The sequence below is a fragment of the Hippocampus zosterae genome, chromosome 14, assembly GCF_025434085.1.
Source record: "Hippocampus zosterae strain Florida chromosome 14, ASM2543408v3, whole genome shotgun sequence".
Taxonomy (NCBI): Eukaryota; Metazoa; Chordata; class Actinopteri; order Syngnathiformes; family Syngnathidae; genus Hippocampus; species Hippocampus zosterae.
The window spans coordinates 7,270,612-7,291,219 of NC_067464.1; the positions used below are offsets into that span (position 1 = coordinate 7,270,612).

Below are 20,608 nucleotides of genomic sequence, written 5' to 3' on the forward strand. Positions count from 1 at the left end.
TTGATAGTGGGGTAATTTTAGGATGCATTTAATCATAAATAAATGTCGTGAGGTTGCTGTATTTGCATCTTGCAAGCTGTCATGGGAAAATAACGGCACGCATCAGTGGGCACGTCCAACCCAAAGGAGTTATGGGTAATGAAGTTTATAAAACGCGACATGGCACAGTTGCCTATCGAGGATGTGTGTTCAAGTAAACTACGATGCCCAGAACTCTGTCGTTTTACCCGCGCGTGCGCATTGTGTGTTTTCTGCTCCATGTGTAGGCGAATCACGTGTGAAGTAACCGTTCGTCGTCATGTCTCTGCTGTAAGCAGAGCCTCACACAAGATTTTTTTATTTTTTCCTCCGCTCGCTGCCGCTTTTGTTTTGACAGCTGCTTGTTTTCTTTTCGCATATCCCCTTTACCGAAGAATGAGCGAAAACGATGACATCGAAGTCGACAGCGATGTATGTGCCTCAGTTTCCCCCTCTTAAAAAGACGGCTAGCTTAGACAGTAACTTTGTCGCGGTATACTGCTCCGAGCTATCCGACCTAGCCCGGTTAGCTAGTAGTAGGCTAAGATACCGAATCCCGAAAATTGTTTGGGGGTAAGGAAGCGTATTTGGAGTGATAAGTTTTGTGGTGTGTTATTCAAACAGCGAACAATCCCCAAGGCGCAGCGGTGGCGTCTACTCCGTGCTTAAAATAAATGTTGGGATTGTGCTCGTTCCTTTTTTTTTGTAGAACAGTACCAACCAATTATTTGGATAGATCCTCATTTCCTTGTTAATTACATTCGAAAATAAAGCTCTAGTTATATTTGTTTTTGACCGACATTCGGGAGAATATTTTATGCACAACTAATCTCCCCTGTAACAAGGTCAGGACATTTGAGGGGGTTAACTTTACTTGGTTCTATATTACGTCATTCGAGTTATTACTTCATACCAAGCCAACAGGCTTAAAAAAAATAAACAAGCCCAGTTTTGTTGAATAGAAATCGGAAGAACAATAATCTTCCGACCAATATGCAGTGACCCACATTGCTAACATAGCGCTACGGGGTTTTAAAAACAGCCATGGCGTACATCCGTCGAATTATTGGCGTATATTGCTCTCCCTTGCTCCTCATGGTCAGTTAATAGATAGTCGGTTAGTAGCCTGCGGCGTTAATTTGACTCCAGAAAGCGTTGTCGTGATCTTTTCACTGAATTTGCTTGCCCTTTCATTTCCGTGTAAAATGCAACAGGGCTATTTCTTGCAAGTCTATCGAAATACATCAATTACTAATCGCACCTCATATTTTTTATGGCGTCATAGTTATGTGCACGTGAAATTATTCAATGTCCCCGTTCTTGTTGTATCTCGGTGGATTTCATGGATACCCCTCCCCCCGACTTGTTTAAGCTGCTGCTCATAAAGCCACACACTGCTTGCTGGCCTGTCAAGCTTTCATCCCTTGATGTGATGTACACACCTATCACAGCAGTGTTTTCCCAACCATTATTGAGCCAAAGTTGCATATTTTACAGTGTTCAAATCCCATGGCATGCCATCAGACAGAAATGTCACAAAACGCATGCACGAGTTAAGATATTTTTTCAATTCAAACCCCTTGTTCCTCTTTGAAGTCCTTTTCAAAATCCCTTTGACTCGAAAGCATTTTGCCAGCATTGTTTGACGATCCTCTTCAGCTCTGTCATTCTAAGGCCATCCCCATGTCTTTGAAATGGGTACCCTTGCTAATCCCCATGAGTTTGGGAAATGAATAGGGAGGTAGCTGCAGCAAGATGATGTTCTTCCGGGCCATGATTTGTTAGATGCTCTGTGAAATGCGAACTGTCATATACAGTGTACGATGGCCCTCACATTGAAGAATGTAATTAACGTGACTTGGTTTTGGTGTAGTCGGTCGGAGTCTTCTACTGAAGCCTCTGGCATCAGTCTGCGCGTCGTGCTCGAGGATTCCAGACTCCCCGTTATCGGCTACGGGTGTAACAAAAAATGTATTTGAATTGGAAATTCACTTCTGATTTGATGAACCGAAATGAATTGTGACATTTTGAAATCGCGGCATCCTTGGATCGTACTGCATCTCAAATATTGAGATATATGTGTCAACGCTTTTGAACCAGAAAGTTTGCATTGAGCTTTTCCCATTCTGTAGTTATCAGCAGTAGAACATCGGTAGGCTGTAGAACTGCATGATATGGGTGTTGAATATTGCAAGATCGCTATTACTACGATATTTTCACATATACCCAAAGTGTCATCGTTATCCAATGAAAAGTATTTTTCACATGGAAAAATAAGCAGTCTTGTTGGACTCGTATCCATTTTTTTGTCAACTCCCCTATATATTGTGACCCTACTCAATGGCGATGCACATTACATCTGATTCAAAGTCAGATAAAAGCGTACAATATGAAGTTATTGCATGTCTATGAGATGCACATATGTGCCATGACTGCAACTCCAATATTTTTCTACATATTGTGCAGTCCTGGGAGTCTGTAATTGTAGTTGCATGTTTTCACATGTGCACAGTCAGCATTCCCTGCCAACACCAGCAAACATTGCAATTTTTTCATGAAACTCGCACAGCTGGTTTTTGCCCTATGTGAGGAATGCCTCGGAAGTTGAATGGGCCAGATGAGTTAACGTTGTTCTCTTTGTCATTGCAGGCAGATAAGCGAGCACATCACAACGCGCTGGAGCGCAAACGCAGGGACCACATCAAAGACAGCTTTCACGGTTTACGAGACTCTGTGCCTGCACTCCAAGGAGAGAAGGTGAGAGGAAATGTATGTCTCCACTCAAGATCCAGCATGACACATGCACACACAAGCCTCTAAGAACAGGAAAAGCATGAGCCGCCGACCCACGCCTAAGTCAATAGACCAGTCTTTTATTCCACGCAAATAGGACACTTATATCGTCAGAATCTGCACAGATGAGTGGAAGTCACACACTGTACTCTCCATTGAACATCTCTTTAAGGTTATAGCTTAACTTGTTCATTAACCCCCTATGTCTTAACTCTGCCAAAGGTTTATGATTTACTTCCTCATTTGTAAATGCATTCAGAGTTCTTGGTGAAACTGATCGTCTTAAGCCCCGGAAGTGTCATTGTCACTGGGCAGAACAACCTTAACTGATGTCTAGTGCATCTTGAGCGTATTCACACCACGTCACTTTTACCCCCCCCCCCCCCCCCCCTCGCATGATTTATTTATTTGTTTGTTATACTGACCCCTCTTTGGAACTGTTTATAACTCCCTCCACCTTGACTCAAGCCACAGTTCCAGCGTCTGAAAAACAGCCCAAGGAGCGCGATGCTTGCCACTGCCACGCTTCATTGCATGGCTAATGTTCTGTTGGTGAGCCAAAAAGTTCAGCCTGGGTTTCATCTGACCAGAGCACATTTTCCCATGTGGCATGCTAATTTAGTTTTGGTGTTTGCTGTTTTTCTTAAGATGGAATTTGAGCCGTAGTCAAGATGGAGGCAACTGTGAACACGTCCAAATAGCAGTCACTGTTTGCAAAACTTTAGGCTTCTGCTAGAAAGCAAGAACCCATGTCTGGGAAAGCTTCCTCGAACATATGAACTTTATTTTGGTGATTCAGAGGCAATGTTGGCAGGTTGTCCACAGTAAATATGACTTTACTACTGTGTTTGCATGCTGTGTTCTGACTTTCATACAAATTTGGGTTACATTGCTGCCGTAGGAATGGTACTGCGCCGTAAACCAAGGACTCCCATGTATTAAATTATAACAGAGACTAGGGCTGGGTGATATTGTTGTCATATAAATCTGTCGATAGGAATATTCATTTTTTTAAGATTGGATATTCATTTCCGTGTCATAAGCAACGGACACATAGCCGTGCTCCGTCAAACCTCTGAAATACAGTACATACAGTACATATATTGTGTTTAACAACAATACTAAACCATATTTATAATTTCATATGCACCAGTGGATATAATAGCAAAGCATGTGGTTAAAATGCACGAGCGAGCCTGACTGTTCCATTCATTTGACTGAGAGCTAGGCGCGCCTTTCATTATAGATGCACTTTCCTCATCTTCCTCGCCCACGTCGTCTTTTTGTAGCAACCTGTGTGTTCCTTGACAGACATTGGATTGCCAAAAAGTTATTACTGCTGGCACAGTTCACATTGCAGGGAGTCCACACCTTAAATTACTCAAAGTGCATGGGTGAGTTTTTTTTTTTTTTTTTTTTTTTTTTTTTTTGCTTTGGTCCTTTTTAAATCGGTTTTGGAAACATTGTGCCTGAGCACTAACGCTACGAAATGCGTCAGGCCACACATGCATGGACAAATTGGTACGAAACTACACACACGGTGAACACAGGCACTCGTCATTGCAAACAAATACGACAAAAACTTTGCATTACTTAGGTGCGTTTTTTCTTTTTAAATTATCTTGCTGACCAATATTAATCTTCATGACGGTCCGTAAATTCTAATTTGAAAACTGCACTTTCCACGGAGTTGATATTTTGCTTTTTCTTTGAAGAACAAGAAGGCGGTTTTCACTGAACCCATTGTAAAATTATTGTATCGCATCACGATATCTGGCATGGACAATATGAAAAATCTTTTTTTCTTCCCATTTTGCCCAGCCCTAGCAGAGATATTTTGGCTTTGTAGACATTGACAAATGAATTAAACTTGATGACATGTTGTTTTATGTAATTGTATCTGATACATTTTCAGATGAGTGCACACTGTGATTGTATTGACTGTTTCCACTGCATCATTGCTTCATGTCTCTCTGAAATTGTCTGCTGACAGAGCTCTGTTAAACAGGCTTCCCGAGCCCAGATACTTGACAAAGCCACTGAGTACATTCAGTACATGAGACGAAAAAATCACACTCACCAGCAAGACATCGATGATTTAAAGAAGCAGAATGCACTGCTCGAACAACAGGGTATGTACACTCTGAGAACCGAGCCACGAGCAGAACACCGTGGAACCTCCTGAGGTCTGAGTCCTAATAGTATTTTTCAGGGTGGGGTGGACCAAATCACTGTTGTTAGTTTGCTTTTGGCAGTGAATGAACAATAGCTCGAAACCACTAATCCATTGTCAAAAGAGTCGGTCATTAATTAACCCATTTTGACGCCTTTGACTGGCTGCAATTTATCACAAATTTGAATGTGATTGCTTTATTCTGTACATAGCCACATCCCCTATTAGAAGACTTGTTTACACTTGTTCAACCGCATTTTCTCAAGTAAGTTTTCCTTCCCCCATATAAAAGACGTGTAGTTTTTCCCCAATTGAGATGTAGAGCATGTAGGTTGCATTAGCAGTGGGTGGGGGTGGGGGGGGGGGGGGGTTATCTTGGTCCCATTTTTCTATATCACAACAATCTGTCTCCTCGTTTCATTTTTAGTTGCATCTTAAAACGGGGAACTTACTTTAAAAGTATTCAAATGTTACCTAAAACATAGCCTGCGCATGTAAATGTTTTATGATGCAGACAGTTTGACACGGGTATGCTTTTTCCGTGATTTGTCCGGGGACAACATTGGTCCACATCCGAGGTTGAACCGCAATCCCAAATGGATTTCCCTTTACTTTGGAGGTTCCAGTGTAGGGCCGGGTCATGCCTCTTGGAGCCTTGGTGGTGCCGCACCTCATTTACTGAGCCTTTTTGCTTGCAGTGCGTGCTCTGGAGAAGGCCAAGGGCAACAATCAGCTGCAAAGCAACTATTCCTCTGACAGCAGCCTATACACGAACCGCAAGGGTAGCGCGGTGTCGGCCTTTGACGGCGGGTCCGACTCCAGCTCAGAATCGGAGCCCGAGGAGCCTCCGACCCGGAAGAGGCTGCGTGTGGAGCCCAGCTAGACTCTCCGGCTGACTCCTCTCCACCCCTCCCCCATGTTGTTGTTTGTTTTCTGTTGCCCACCAGCCTGAAACTTCTCTTAGCTGTGTGCACTCAGCCCTGCCTTCTTCCTTCAGCCAGTCAGGAGGCGAGGTGGAGACTGTGTGAGAGAGATGCTATATATTGTGTATAAAATGCTTCGACTTTCCTGAGCATCCTGTCACTTCTCCTCTCCTCGTGTCCCAGCGTAACCCTCCCACTCCCCCCACAACCCCCCATCCCCAAAAGTGAGGCAGCTCTGCAATTTTGGAGGACTAGACGCTTTTCAATCCTCACACTGACCTTAATTTTAAGGAATGTGGAGATAAAGTATGTGGCGTTAGGTCATACAACATGCAATTATTGGGGGTACTTGCTTTCACAAAACAATGTCGATTGAGAATAGTTTACCTTTTTAAATCTACCCCCCCCCAAATGAATGTTATGTTATGCAAAATGAACTTACTCGGTGTAGATGCCTGAAATGTTGTGTTTTGAAAGTGTTTTGTGGAATCAAATGAAACCCACCTTATTTATATTGAACTTTCGCAATTGATGTCATTTGTTTTGGGCTTGAAAAGGACAAACATTCTGTTTTAATGGCTTCACCCCCACCACCGGTTCAGCTATTTTCTGTCCTCTTGTTTTTTTTTATTCCTGTCAGACGAAAACTAAGCACCAAATCGATACTGAATGTCAAACAGTACAGTCCAACTTTATTTTTCGGAATGATCTCTTGGTTCAGTGTGTAGTATATTACCCAATCTTTAATGGTGTCACTTCTGCAAAGAAATGTTTTCTGAGAATACTTTTGCTTGTGCTGGGAACGTTTCTTTTTCAATATTTTCCCCCTTTACTCAGAGGTAAACGAGTGTATGTAATCAATATTTTTTGTTCCATTCCATGGAAATTACAGGTATGTTGTACATACTGCCAACGGGTGTCTTGCAAGTTAAGACATACCTTGAATAAAACTTTTATCCTTATCGGATGTATTTCTGACTTAATGTGTTTGTGTTCGTGTGGCTTACAATTTATAGCTTAAATGCTTGGAAATATTTTTGAAAGGAATCCAATTTTACAGTATAGCCCACACACCATGGCCGTGATTCCTATAACTACGATGTGCGGATAGAGAATCGGGTATGCCACAGCAAATTATTCAGTTTGACTTAATTGATACACAAATTCCCATTTTTTTAAACGGATGAAGGTCAAAGGGTTTTTTAAAAATGTTTTCACACTGATTCGAATCTGCCCTAAATTTTTTCTGTAGCACATTAGGTTTTTGTACACAATAATGTGTAATCAAGTCATACAAGTTTAGAATTAGCAGCAGGTGGATTTTTTTTTTTTGCAATCCATAATCAAATCTGGCACAAGCTTTTAGCATGTTAAATTGCTCCATGTACACCACTTTGTATGCAGCGATGGCTGTTTGAAAGTGCTCTATAAATACTGTTGACTTGAAAAATGTTTAAAAAAACTGATATGCTTGGGAAAAAAATTGATTTTTTAAAATTGGTGTCAAAAATATGCTTAGGGACTCCTAAATCCGTTTCTTTCTAAAATTTGCTGTTGGCCACTGTGATTTCCTCACGTAACTTGATTTATGTGTGCCTGTGGCATCTTACTTACAATAGTCAAAGGAAGAACAATTACATGCTCTTCCACTAGAGGGCAAAAGACCCAATTAACCTGTGTGGCTTCCTCTTGCCGGTCATACACAAAAATTAGAGCTTCGTGTTCATCAAGGCAAAATTTTACACGAATGCATTTATGAGTAAATTGGTTTGAGCCTTGAGATCATTATTTTAGTAGCGCTATATATTGTAAAACCTTATGTCATATTTTTGTGTGGTGCTGTGCCATGAAGTCTATTAAAATATGTCCCTTGGCTCAATAAAATTTGGGAGTCACTGCACTACATTGCACATATACAGTATTTGATTAATTAGTCTGAAATTGAAGTATTCTAGAGTTTTGTCTAAAGTTAAAAACATTTGTTAGCAGGAATGCAGACACTTTTTCAAGCTGCTGACTTTTAAGGTGCATTAATACATATTTGTTATGTGACTAAAGTAGAACGTAAAATTGTACGAAGCAGTCCCTTTTGAGCGATTAAACTTGTTTGCTTTGTCACGTTCACAGACCCTGAGCTCTTCGAAAAGCGAGGAGCTGGTGTCGCCTAATGGCTGAGGTGTCACAGTATTCGGACGAGAAATACAGTAACTTGTTCGGTCTTCACCACAAAAATGGTAACTGAATTAAAGTATGAACGAGCGTGTTTGTGCAATCATTTATCACTGGCCAAAAAAGTATCACTCGTTTCACGAGCTCAGATATGTGGACAAAATCGCAGTTCCCGGTTCTTGCTGAAAACAGGAATTTCCGAGCTGACCTGAATCTGACGCATATCAGCCGGGTAATTAGCGAAGACGTCAGGTGAATGCTAAACATGGAGAAGTCATTCCCTGTCAATTAAAAGTTTTTTAAACAGTCAGCCATGGCGAAACAGTACGATATTTTGTTCCGGATTCTCCTACTCGGAGATTCGGGGGTCGGCAAGACGTGTATGCTGCGCCGCTTCACGGACAGAGAGTTCGATACAGGACATATCTCCACCATCGGTAAGAAATGATACAATAAGCCATCCGAGACGTTTGACGTCTCTCCTTGTAACTCGCGGATGCGAACCACCTGCTGAGCCAACACGAATTTTAGACACTCATTTGTGAACTCTGAATGTGAACTGCCATTACTGGTTTAAAGTATTTTTTCGCGAGAAGCTATGTTTACTTTTTGTGGAGTGGGGAAAAGTAGCTCTACTTGTTGGCCCGGCAGGTTTGGTCGTGACTGCCCTCGGGTGTATGCGCGCGCACGCAGGAGAGAGCTATTTTCCAATTTCCTTATGGATAGATTAAGAATTAACCCTCAATCAGCAGCATAGTGACATTTTTCCTCTCCAGGTTTACATTTAATCCTATTATGTGTTGGAGAGGGGAAGAATATGTGAGAAGGTGTGTTTGGAGAGATGTTTGAATAGTCAAAATTTTTGTCATTGCAGTAACAGTGTGGATGAGAAACCTTGTCGGTTTTCTAAAGCTAAGCCTTTTGCTCAATTAATTTGTAACGCCTTTTGTGGCATACCTTTTTAAAGTGCTTAATAGATAAGCTGTGTGTGAGAGAGACCGAGTCGTGCGGTATGTATGAGAATAACGGGCTCTTTGGTACAAGAGATGGATTAGTGACTTCGTGGTTGACAGAAAACTAATACAGTATTTACATTTTTTGTGTGGAGTTTGGTTGTAAATACAGTACAACATAAAAGTAAGTGAAAATAAACTGTACTTCACTATGGAGAAATTATACACTGAACAAACAAGTGCTTATTGTGCTTTCACTTTAAGTCAGGCATGTCCAAAGTCCGGCCCGCGGGCCAAATCCGGCCCGCGGTCGAATTTCATCCGGCCCTCGGCCCCTGTCATAAAATCAGTGCCGTCTGGCCCGCAGGTTGGGCGCAATGGAACACGTGTTGCATTGACTGAGGTCTTGTAGACTGGTGAGTGATGTTTCATAGAGTACTGCTTCCCTCTAGTGGCTAAATGAGTAATAGCATTCACTAAATGAGTAATAGCATTTAGACACTAGAGGGCATCACTCACGAGTTAACAAGACATCACTCCGTGTTTATATTGACTGATATGTCATATTTCAAATGATCCTTGCAGTTGTGGATATGTGTATTGCTTGTTTATTTCCCCGTTGTTCGAGTCAAAGGTTTTGTGACTATTGAAAAGTCATGGTGATACATCTTATGTTTCAAATCAATCAATTTGCACTCAGGAGACTTCTGTTTAAGAAAAAGTCAAGTGAATAAGCAGTTGCATGTGATATACCTGTTTCAAATGAACCAAAAGAAATTCTTAAGATTGTTGAAATAAAAATGGAAATGTGAAACAGACTGGCTTACTAAAATTTGTTGAACAATATTGTTGTTCAATGTAAAGAATGTCAGCCAAGGTCGGCCCCCCGACATTTTACCACGTAAAATCTGGCCCCCTTGGCAAAATGTTTGGACACCCCTGCTTTAAGTGAAAAGGGAAGAGGTCTCCTTCCAAAATACCATAATTCTTAATACTGTATGTTTTTCTTTAGTCTATTTTCCACTTGTTTTTCATGTATTTTTTTCACACCCCCCCCCCCCCTAAAAAAAACAATCCAGGGAAACTTGCCTTTTTTCCACGTTAATGAGGTTAGGTAAGGCAGTTGTTTGCTAGAGGCGCGCGTGTGTTGTGTTTGTGTGTAAACGGAACTCCCGCTAGCACAGACCAAAGCTTGCTTCCGTGGGGAGGAGACGTCGCATTTTTTTTCGACACTCCAGTGCTGTACTGTAAATCATATATACAAATAAAATCATCATAAATGTTGTGACACGTTCATCAGAAGTGTACACAGACAGATGCTGTGAGAGCTTTATGTACAGTATATGTATATATGCGGAACCTGCTGACACATGACAGCTTTCTTTTCTATTTGCTGTCTAAAAATGTGCTCCAAAGCTGCCCAGTGTCCATGTTTCAGCTTCCATTCAAAGACACAATGATCGGCCTGTGATTGGCTGGCAACCAGTTCAGGGTGTCCCCCACCTATTGCCCGAAGACAGCTGGGATAGGCTCCAGCACACCCGCGATCCTTATGAGCAGAAATAGATTAGAAAATGGATGGATGGAGAATGATAGGCAGAACCCTCCTTTTCAATTTGTTAAGTGCAATTATTCAGTTCACCCTAGTGGTAAGCAATGACAATTAATCAATTATGACAGCGATTCCAACATCAGTCAAATATGCTGCATGCAAGAGGCAGATGAAATGCCGAACTTGTTCTCGCTCTGTTGACATACTGTAATCCAAAAAGGGAATTACGCACGTCTGTCGTTCCCATGGCTTCTATAAAGAAACTTTGTACTTTGGAAGCTGGTTGGCAACTAATCACATCAGGATTTTATTAGTGCAAGGGGTGGTGGGAAAGCAAGTGTTTTTACACATTATTACCAACCAACCAACCCCCCCCCCACCCACACACACAAATGAATGGTGTTTAATCCTAATGAAATTGCTGAAAATTATTTCCAAGTAGGATCCTTCTTTTTTCTCGTACAAACGAGTATACAGTAACAAACAACGGCTACTTTGTACACACACGGAGCAGCAGCACGCACAACCAGAGAATGCAGCAATACTCGCAGGCATATATTCTTCCAGCTCTGTGGAACAACAAATATTAAACTATATTAAGTGTTTTTTTAATTACACTAAAAGTCAACGATACACAGGGGCAGAGCACTAAAAAGAGTGATCGGTGAGAGTTGAGGTGTTGTCTGATGTTTTTTATTTTTGATGCTATTTTTGTTACATTTCCTCTTGCTTTTTTTTGCCCTCCGTGGTGCCACCACCCAGCAGAAAATACAGTTGCTGTCTCCTTGTTAAAGTCTCAATGATTTAAACAAAGGCTCTTATAAAAGTGTCTCAGAGCACCCATAAAATGCTTGCAAACTCAGTCGTGCATGTGCAATTGAAACCAGGATCTCTCCCCCGGTTAGCCAGAATGAATTTTGCTAACTTCGGTCATCTGTATTGACTGATTTATATTAAATTTTCTTTTTTAGGTGTGGACTTTAAAATGAAAACTCTAGAAATAGATGGAATCAAGGTGCGGGTGCAAATCTGGTGAGTACCGGTAGTTTTATTTCTTTCATAATTGACTTATTCATTTTGTTTGCCCGCCTGTGTGATCCTCTCTGGTTGTTTTCAGGGACACCGCCGGTCAGGAACGCTATCAGACCATTACAAAACAGTACTACAGGCGTGCACAGGTGACTTTGCCAAACTGATGTGAATTTTTAATATTGATTCTTCCAAAGGCAAACTTGACTGACTCACCTACCTGTTTTTTAGAAACGAAACCTTTGCCTCATATTTAATGAACACTTGGCCCACGATGCTACTTTATATTAACGTTGTGCATGATGGTGGTACTTGGTGTAAAACATTTTAAGACACGGTTTCCTCTAAGAACAAAAAAAAAAATAGAGAGAGATTTTGTCTATATAGATCTCTGAAATTAACGTTATTCACATTTTTTTCTCAGGCTGCTGCACCTCCCCAGAAGTTCTGTGGCACTCCACACACATAACCGATTTCTATAACATTTGTTAGCATTGTCAAATAGTTTGTTCCATTTCTCTTGATTTCGAAGCAACTATTGCATGAAGGCAGTGGTTTTAACTATACCTAGTCATTAGCCTGACAAGACAAAATGAAGTTTCGGGATGTAAGCCGAGCAAAATCCTTTTTTGTGGCGATCCGGTATTTTATTTTTTTTCACTTAACATTCAGAAATTCGTTTTTGACATTTTTCTTCATGTCTTAGTGACTCATATGTGAATATTTTGATGACAAAATTCAGACATACCGGTACTTGCTTTTACTCCCAGGGTATCGTCTTTGTTTATGACATCACAAGCGAGTCCTCCTTTCAGCACATCGTCAAGTGGGCCACCGACGTTGACGAGGTAAGCCAAGCCAATATGAATCATATGGTGTAAACGGAGCGCAAATGACACCTCTCTTCTTCCTCTGTGGTGTCATCGCATAGTACGCACCGGAAAAGGTGCAGAGGATTTTGGTAGGAAACAAATCGGACGAAGAGTCCAGGAGGCGAGTAACGAGAGAAGAAGGAAGCAAGGTTGGACTGAAATTTTTCCTGATGGACACTTTTTAAAAAAATACTTCATTATTTTAATTTAGTACAGTCGAACCATGTTACAAAGCAGTAGACTACTGTACTATGAGAATGTATTATTATATTTGATGTTTTAATCACGTAAAAGAAATGCTTTCTATGGAAGTGTGACTTAAAATATCCAACTCAATGTTGCAGCTGGCAGAAAGGTACGGAATGGACTTCTTTGAGACCAGTGCGTCCACAAGCCACAACATCGACAAGGTAAGTACATCACCAACATCAAAATTAAAGTGGGAGGTGTGCACACGTACATATCCTCTAGGTATTCATATTATTTGTCTTTCAGTCATTCAGTCGAGTGACAGAACTGGTGCTGCAGGCTCACAAGAGAGACGTGGACAACCTGCTGGGATCTCTGGATGATTATTTAAACAAGGCCGGCCTGGACGAGAGTGGCCAAGATAAAGACGGCAGCATTCAAAGAGTCTGTGGCTGTGCCAGAATCTTTTAAAACATGATTTTCTTACTCCCTAATTGACTTTTTTTTTCTTTTTGTCAACCTGCTTGTTTTGTTGGTGACTGTATCGGCGAGTGCATTTTAGCACTATCTGCCAACAGAAGGAAGTAACATACAACATCTACGCTCCCCACTTCTAAACCTGTTGCTTTCTAATCTTATTTATAGATTGTTAATTTATAATGCATTGCTCGGGTGTAAAGTGGGAGGAAAGCGATGAATTATTTAAACCTCGAAACTTGAGGCTTCACTCGTTTAGAGATGCAGTCAATGTGATACTGCTCTTTGTTTATTCTCTTTCTGAATGCGGTACAGTGAACCACTGCTAATCGCAGAGACAAGGACCGAGCCCTGCCACAAATAGTGAAAATATGTGAGTAGTTGATGCCCTACCTGACAAGGTTTGGCATTGCGTACTGATGCCATAAGAAGAGTGCAAAATCTTTTTTTTTTCTTTTTTCTGTCAGACCAAGCTGTGGCCATACTAAATGAAACTCTTCCCCTTCAGTTCAACATAGTTCCTTGTCACCAGCATACCACAAGCTTGGAACAGTAGCGATATTTTTGTATTAAACATGGCTTTGGCTTGAGCACAAAAACAGCCTTTCACAGCGGATAATAGAGGATGAGTTAAAAAAAATATCTGAAACTAGTTGGATTTCTGATTGCCAAATCACAAATATGCAGAGGTTCACTGTACTTCTTATTTAACGTGACAGTGGCCGGCATTGCACTTAACTGACTATTCAAAGTCTCATGTGCTCTTTCTACGGATGCCATTTTAAATTAATGTTTGTTTTTAAAAAGTGCCTTGAAAACATTCAAGAATGAAATAAATGTTTATCAAGTAATCCACCTTTCATCACTGAATTGAGAAGGAGGGTGAGTTTGGGTTTCACTGGGAGTTCATTTTCCATCACGTGTGGTAAAAGACTCTTGGAGATGTTAATTGTTTAATGGCTGATGTGGTTGCCTCTTAATTAGTCTTTTATACTCTTTTGAAAATGAACTTTCCATACTACTGTAGTCCTGCATCACTTAAACAAGAAAAAAACAACCTTAAAATTATGTTTTAAAAGTCTTTCACAGTTTTATGCACCCACTTGATAAGCGTATTGAATTTCTGGTGTGGATCAGTTTTCCCGCTCAGTCATCTGATCGCATCGCCTCCAGTGAGTCAGGTAACCACTGGCCTGTCTTATCAGATGCTCAGACATCCCTTCAGCGCAAAGGCTCTCCTGTTCTGCTAAGGATGACATTCATCGCCAAGACCTTCTACGACCTGAAGGCCACCACACTGGATGGTGACTTGGTGGACTTCAATGTATACCGTGGGCGGGTGGTGCTGATAGAGAATGTGGCGTCGCTCTGAGGCACCACCGGCCAGGACTTCAGTCAGCTCCACGAGCTCCAGGGCAAGTACCCTCATCGACTGGTGGTCCTGGCCTTCCCCTGTAACCAGTTTGGGTATCAGGTTAGTTGAGAAGCAATGTATTTCAACTGAAAGAGATAAGAGTGAACATCTCTGTGCTGGGAAAGGCAAAATAATTTTGGGACACATTTTATTTATAACTCCATTTTGTTCTTCCTCACCTTTGTTTTTGTGCTTTTTCACTGACTGCCACTAAACCCAATAGAGCAAGCTTTTCACTTACACAAAGAATAAAATGAAGGTAGCAAGAGCCAAATGATTTGCCACATCTGACAGTAACCCAAATACTGTAAATAATTCTCTTCTTCCAGGAGAATTGCAGCAATGGTGAGATCCTAAATTCCCTACAACATGTACGTCCAGGTGGTGGATTCCAGCCCAATTTCCCCATCTTTGAGAAGTGCGATGTCAATGGAGCTAACGCACATCCTGTCTTTGCCTATCTCAAAGAGAAACTCCCCTATCCTGACGACGACCCCAACTCCCTCATGCAAGACCCCAAATTCCTGGTTTGGAGTCCCATCAGCAGGACCGATGTTTCTTGGAACTTTGAGAAATTCCTAATAGCACCTGAGGGAGAGCCGTTTAAAAGATACAGCAGGAAGTTCCCCACGATTGACATAGAGCCTGACATTCAACGACTGCTAAAATTAACCAAATCTTAACAATGCAGACTTTTAACACCCCGTTTAAGTCTTATTTAATGAAGGTGATATTATGAAACTCAAAATAGATATCATCTGAAGCTTTGTAAGCACTTAAATGAAATGGTCAATATCACGTTGTTTTCAATTCAACCTGGTGTCGTCGACTTGTCCATCACTCACAGACACGACGGAGAAAGTCAAAGTAAGAGTCCTCTTTTTTTCTTTACTCACTATAATATTTCAATAAAATGAAAAAAGTTTTTGTTTGACTTTTTTAAAAACTTTTTTTTAATATAACTTACTATCTTGGAATACAAAATGCTCACAAAACAGCTATTTTCTTCCAAGAAAATTCACTGGCTTTATTAAAGTAAAAATGCCACATTCTGCCCTATTATTACTTTTTGGTGACAAAGCTTCTTTCTTGCTACGTTACCTTATTACATTCTAAATTATTGTGCAGTTACTGGTAACACTACGGCTGTAATCATTTAAGATTAAATAATTTTCTCCAAAAAGGACAAAGATTATGATTTATGGTGGTAACATTATTGACGAGCCGTTCGTAATCTTGAAATGCCGTAAATCTGTTCTGTCGTAAAGAGTAGACATCGTGTGCTTGGATACGTCGATAATTTATCTAGTGTTGCCCGTCTTCTGCCCGGCAGATGGCGCGCTATACTTGACTTAAAAAAATTAATATTCTCCGCACATATACTGTACCTTACAAAATAATTGCCGATAGGAATAACCCCTATAACGTCTGTTTCACAACGATTTAACATTCTTTTATTTTGTGATGCATGCTGACATAGTACTGAACTGGTCTTAAAAATTAGATACACTGACAGCCATCCAAAAAAGACATATGGAAAATTTACTGAAATAATGATCTAACCTAGTGGTTGGCAGGTTGGCCTTACAGTCTTGAGGTTCTGGGTTTGAGTCTCTGTGTTATGTACATCCCCATTAGCAATAAAGTTGGGTAAAACGTGAATAATTAAGCAAACACAATGACCTCTTAAGTACACCTACAGTGTATTATATAGTCGAGCATGCCTACCACTGTGGAACATCGCCTTCGGCCCATTTATTGTCATAATCCACAATTCAGAGAGCAGCATGGGCAAATCACACGTGGTTGTCTTTGGAGCAGAATCCCTGGCAGCCACAGGGACAGGCAAACAAAACATTCTGAGTCAGAACTCGTGATTGGATGCATAAGGCTGGCATGTCTGTTTTTATTTATTTTTTATTTTTTTGTTATTGGCACCTCGCTGGCCATGTCTTCTGTCTCTGATTGGTTGTTTTTCCTCAGGCATGGACGTTTCTTGCAATTAAAAACGGAGGTGGGATTTGGAAAATAGCGAACTTCCACTTTTAGCCCGTATTGACTTTTTGTGACATTTTATTGGTGTTGTGCCGTCTATTTCCAAAATGTGTCTCTTGCAAGGTTATTACAGTTAACAAAATCCAACAAAATAACTCAACACAAAGTGAAGAAAAAAACATATTAGTGAAGTAAAATTTGAACAAAGACTCTAAAAGGAAAGCTATTTTATGTTTATAAAAATAACCAAAACGAATTATCATCATTTTTTGTGTGAAAGCGTTCTTTGTTTGTTGTCATACATGGGGTTCATTTTAAATGTATTTATTTCGGTATTGCTAGGAAAGTCAAAGAGTTGTTTGAGAATTGTCGTTTACTTTATTTCACAATTCTCGATGACCTTTTTTTAATTCTTGCACTAAACACTCTACGTGTTGTACTAAAACTAACACTAAAACGAATAAGGTCTCACCTAAAATGAAGCAATGCTTATGCTGTAGATTATCAAGAGGACCGCAGACAATCAAATGGGAATTTTCGGTTAAATTCGTTTCTTTCCTTTCTCCAACAACACACACACGCTCGCGCGCTCGCGTACGCACAAACGCGAGCACTCCAGGTGAGCCCTTGTTGCCACGGGAACGTTTCACTTGGCGCCGCCTCTCGCGAGACTTGGGCGGATAGCAGGCGATAGGCAGGAGAGAGGCACGGCGAATGAGCTCATCCCTCCAGCAGCTGCATAGAGCAGCGAGGCAAAGCCTCAACTTTTTTTTCTATCAAACTTCTAAGTTGCTCCTCGGCCGAGATAAAAAAAAAACCCTAGCCCCCCCTGCCACGTTTGAGGGTTAAAAAATACAGCGAGAGGAAGTGGACGAAAGAGGTCGCGTGTTGCTGCTTCATGTCAAGGACTTGTGGGAGCCAAATTGAACAAAAGGAAAAGCTTCGTATTGGTTTTACAGGCACAAGAAGAAGAAGGGGAGAGAAAAGCCCCCCGCCCGAAAAGGAGAGAAGGTGAGTTGGGGGTGGGGGAAATTGGTGCATTTTGGTGGTCGCACTCACGTACACGTCTGGCGCCGACACCGCGGGGAACGACGCGAATAAGGTGCAGTGATGAGTCAGTGTGGAAAACCTACCCGTGATTCCCTGAAATTTTAACTCTAAAGCTGTTCGGTAGGGAAGCAACATCACTCGATGGCCACCGTTGCTGTCAAAAATCCGCATTGTCCCCAGCGATGCTCGCGGAGCCCATTCACAGGTGGTTCGATGAACGTTACATGGCTGTAGTTTGACTCGTGTGTGTCAGTTTCCATGCCATTTCCATAACATCTGTATTTTCCAGACAGCAAGGCTCGGGTATCAAAGTGACACATCCAAGTTATGATTGTGAAAACCATACAAATGTGGAGTCACCTCATCGTATTTTTATGTTCAACATATATGTGGGCATACTATGTGTCACTGTTTACTTCAAACTCAAGGGTCGTTAAAGCTGCACAGTTAAAATGAAGGATATTTCAACAAAAAATGGAATCTGAAATACTACATAATAGAAAGCTGGGACAACCTGGTTCATCTTATGTCAGGAGGGAATTTGGTTGGAAAATGCTTAATAAGGATTTAAATGGCAAGTTTTTAGAACCGATTAGCAAGGTCAAAAAAATTAAAATCGATCGCTGGTCCCATCTGAAGATGGACCAATCCATCTATTTACAGGCCTTGTTTATTTACTGTACAGTCAACTACCGCTATTCGTTTGATTGATTTGCAAATTATTACATTGCAACCAATCACTGGTTTGGGATAAAATACAATGCAATACTTTAAAGTGAAAAATATTGCAATTTTCAGCTAAAATGAAAAGAGTATATCAAGAAACATGGCCAGAGACGCTTTATTTGCTTTAGGGGGCCACAAAAAAAATATTACGGTGAGCTGGTTTGACACTTGCTCACGAAGGCGCTTTGCGCCGTATGAGTTATTTTCTAAACATGCCTGCTTGATTGCGCTTGTGAATGCTGTGTAAGATGGTTGACATGTTTTTTTTAGTCAGTTATTCTCTAAAAATGCATTTTGCTCCTTTTTTAATGGTCCCCTGTTATGAGTTAGAAGGCCCTTCTTGATGAATAAGTCAGGCCACAGCAGTGCTCATGTCTGACAGAGCTGCAAAGATGTGGCAATGCAGCACCACATAGCAAACATAGCTTTTGTTCAGGTAGTTGGAACTACGCCACTGTGACAACCTGTCGGTCCCCCAGTGCTTGAAAACACTTTTTTTTGAAAATATCTTATGTAACCTAGCCCTCTTAAAAAAAAACAATTTCCCCTTCATCCTACTTGAATCACAGTGTCTGTTCCAGTGGAGCAAAGAAGAGGGGCAACTTTAAGTTCAGCTCTAGACAAGGATCAAGCATTTTTGGCATTCTTTTGAAGGCTTAGCTTGAGCCACAGTGGCTTGATTTATTGCACTGCCATCTTCACTTGTGACTCTAATCTCTGCTTTATCTGCTTTAATTGTAACCATTCATTCACATGGCATTTTTCTTTCTTTCTTTTTTTTTTTGCTTGATTTATATGGGCTTCTCAGGGAACCATAAACAGCTGTTGCGTATCACCGCAGAGGAAAGTATGTATTATTTAATATTCCACAGGGCTTTGCTTGCCAGTCAAGGTTAGGAAAATACAGCATTGTTCCGGCTGGTAAGATCATGTTGAGACTAGTCTGCAGCCACAGCAATCGGACTCCAGAGAGACTTGATCAAGAAAATTCCAGCAGATATTTAAAGACGTCCTGCTACCTGTAGATGAGAATTAAAAGCCAAAGACCAAAAAAACCTGCTGTGTGAGTGGAACATTTTGAGGGGGGAGGCGGGGGGGGGGGGGGGAATATGCCTCTGAAATCACTTGAGCCATCATTGTGTATTACTTGAGACTTCAATGCAGTGCATTTGCAGTTCTAAACCTGCAAGTAAGAGTTGAATGTAGCCTGTCTCACTTCACTACCCCGCCCTCCCCGCATTGAGTCTATGAGCAAAACTACGCCCCTCACTTACATGCAGGAGACGTACATTGTACACGGCGTGCACTCTAAACCGAGTGACGAAAGCCTCCCTTTCGACAGTGTTAGCATGACTTATTTTTATGAAGTGTTACTAGTGCTCTAAATACCAAGTCTTCTCGTTTTGAAGTTCTATTTTGTGTTCAAGGGACCGGCCGATTAACGGCTGGCCAATTAAATCGGCTGATCTGAGCTCATTTCAAAGCTCATTTAAGATATAGGTTCAGTCCTAACAAAGATAATTTAATTCAAACATTCCCCCACCCCAAAAATGAAAAAAAAAATCTCACCTGTGAATTTAAACAAGGACAAAGTATTGTAAAACTGTCAAATGTTCCACCTGGAAATGATCTTTATTGTTGTAAGCGTTCAGGGACCTAAAAGGTGTTAGTTTATTCATATGGTGTTTTTTTAATTATTTGGCCAATTAACTCATTCACTCCCAAAGACGTTTTTAAACGTCTTTTCAGACTTGGTCCAGAATTGGCTGGTACTGAATGAGTTAATCAATTATCAGACTTTTATTAGGTCAAATATCAGCATCGCCCCAGAAAAAAAAATCATATTGGTCAAGCCCTATTTTGGAATCTGTAATCAATTAAAATTAGGTTGACAAACTTACCTGTGAAGCAGAAATGTGACTCGTTCCACGTCACTTCTAAATCTTACGCTGCCTGTAGTCCTTCGCTCCGCTTCTGTTTGCTAATCTTATATTCGGTATGTAAGCCGCCAACGAGCGCTGAGTGTTTTTGAATATTCTGGCGGCATATATTCCGCCATCGTTTCAACCGAGCTCCTGAAGCACAAGGTAAGGTATCAGGTCAGCGCGAATTAATCCCACACGTGTTGGGATTTTAACGCTTTAGCGATGCCAACGCAACAAAATTGTACAGTGTGCGTGCCCATAACGAACAGCCGTCAGATAAGATGAATTGGCAGCAAAAGGCCGCAAGCTCTCATGTTTTTCCATCAAAATAAAGACTCGGTCTCTATACT

General features: G+C 41.0%; 4 protein-coding genes and 1 long non-coding RNA gene across 12 annotated transcripts in view; 4 read left to right on the forward strand and 1 right to left on the reverse strand.

Moving 5' to 3' along the window:
• Positions 1–243: 243 nt before the first annotated feature.
• On the forward strand, positions 244–6,878 carry LOC127614887 (protein max-like). Of its 8 annotated transcripts, none has more exons than XM_052086334.1 (4): positions 244–450; positions 2,668–2,787; positions 4,805–4,943; positions 5,683–6,878. In XM_052086334.1, the coding sequence occupies exons 1-4, from the start codon at positions 259–261 to the stop codon at positions 5,865–5,867; spliced, it is 636 nt and encodes a 211-aa protein (XP_051942294.1). In that variant the 5' UTR covers positions 244–258; the 3' UTR covers positions 5,868–6,878. The 8 variants fall into 8 exon arrangements, with proteins under 8 accessions (XP_051942294.1, XP_051942296.1, XP_051942297.1 ...); XM_052086336.1 differs by having other exon boundaries at positions 252–450; positions 4,820–4,943; XM_052086337.1 differs by having other exon boundaries at positions 253–450; positions 2,668–2,775; positions 4,820–4,943.
• Positions 6,879–8,252: 1,374 nt separating this feature from the next.
• On the forward strand, positions 8,253–13,999 carry LOC127614892 (ras-related protein Rab-15-like). Its single transcript, XM_052086346.1, has 7 exons — positions 8,253–8,513; positions 11,553–11,613; positions 11,699–11,759; positions 12,381–12,458; positions 12,542–12,631; positions 12,827–12,892; positions 12,978–13,999. Exons 1-7 carry the CDS (start codon positions 8,390–8,392, stop codon positions 13,140–13,142), a joined length of 645 nt encoding a protein of 214 aa, XP_051942306.1. The 5' UTR covers positions 8,253–8,389; the 3' UTR covers positions 13,143–13,999.
• LOC127614902 (uncharacterized) lies at positions 13,621–16,681 on the reverse strand. The gene is made up of 2 exons (XR_007966736.1): positions 16,291–16,681; positions 13,621–14,600 (listed from the first exon to the last, which is right to left on the reverse strand). It is a non-coding gene; the product is annotated as an uncharacterized LOC127614902 (long non-coding RNA).
• gpx2 (glutathione peroxidase 2) lies at positions 14,242–15,388 on the forward strand. Its single transcript, XM_052086345.1, has 2 exons — positions 14,242–14,622; positions 14,892–15,388. The coding sequence occupies exons 1-2, from the start codon at positions 14,242–14,244 to the stop codon at positions 15,243–15,245; spliced, it is 735 nt and encodes a 244-aa protein (XP_051942305.1). The 3' UTR covers positions 15,246–15,388.
• Positions 16,682–17,218: 537 nt separating the features above from the next.
• LOC127614847 (signal-induced proliferation-associated 1-like protein 1) overlaps positions 17,219–20,608 on the forward strand; it is a 41,427-nt gene continuing 38,037 nt past the window's right edge. Inside the window, exon 1 of the mRNA XM_052086271.1 lies at positions 17,219–17,568. The gene's annotated coding sequence lies outside the window, so the exon portion shown is untranslated. The remainder of the gene's footprint in view (positions 17,569–20,608) is intronic.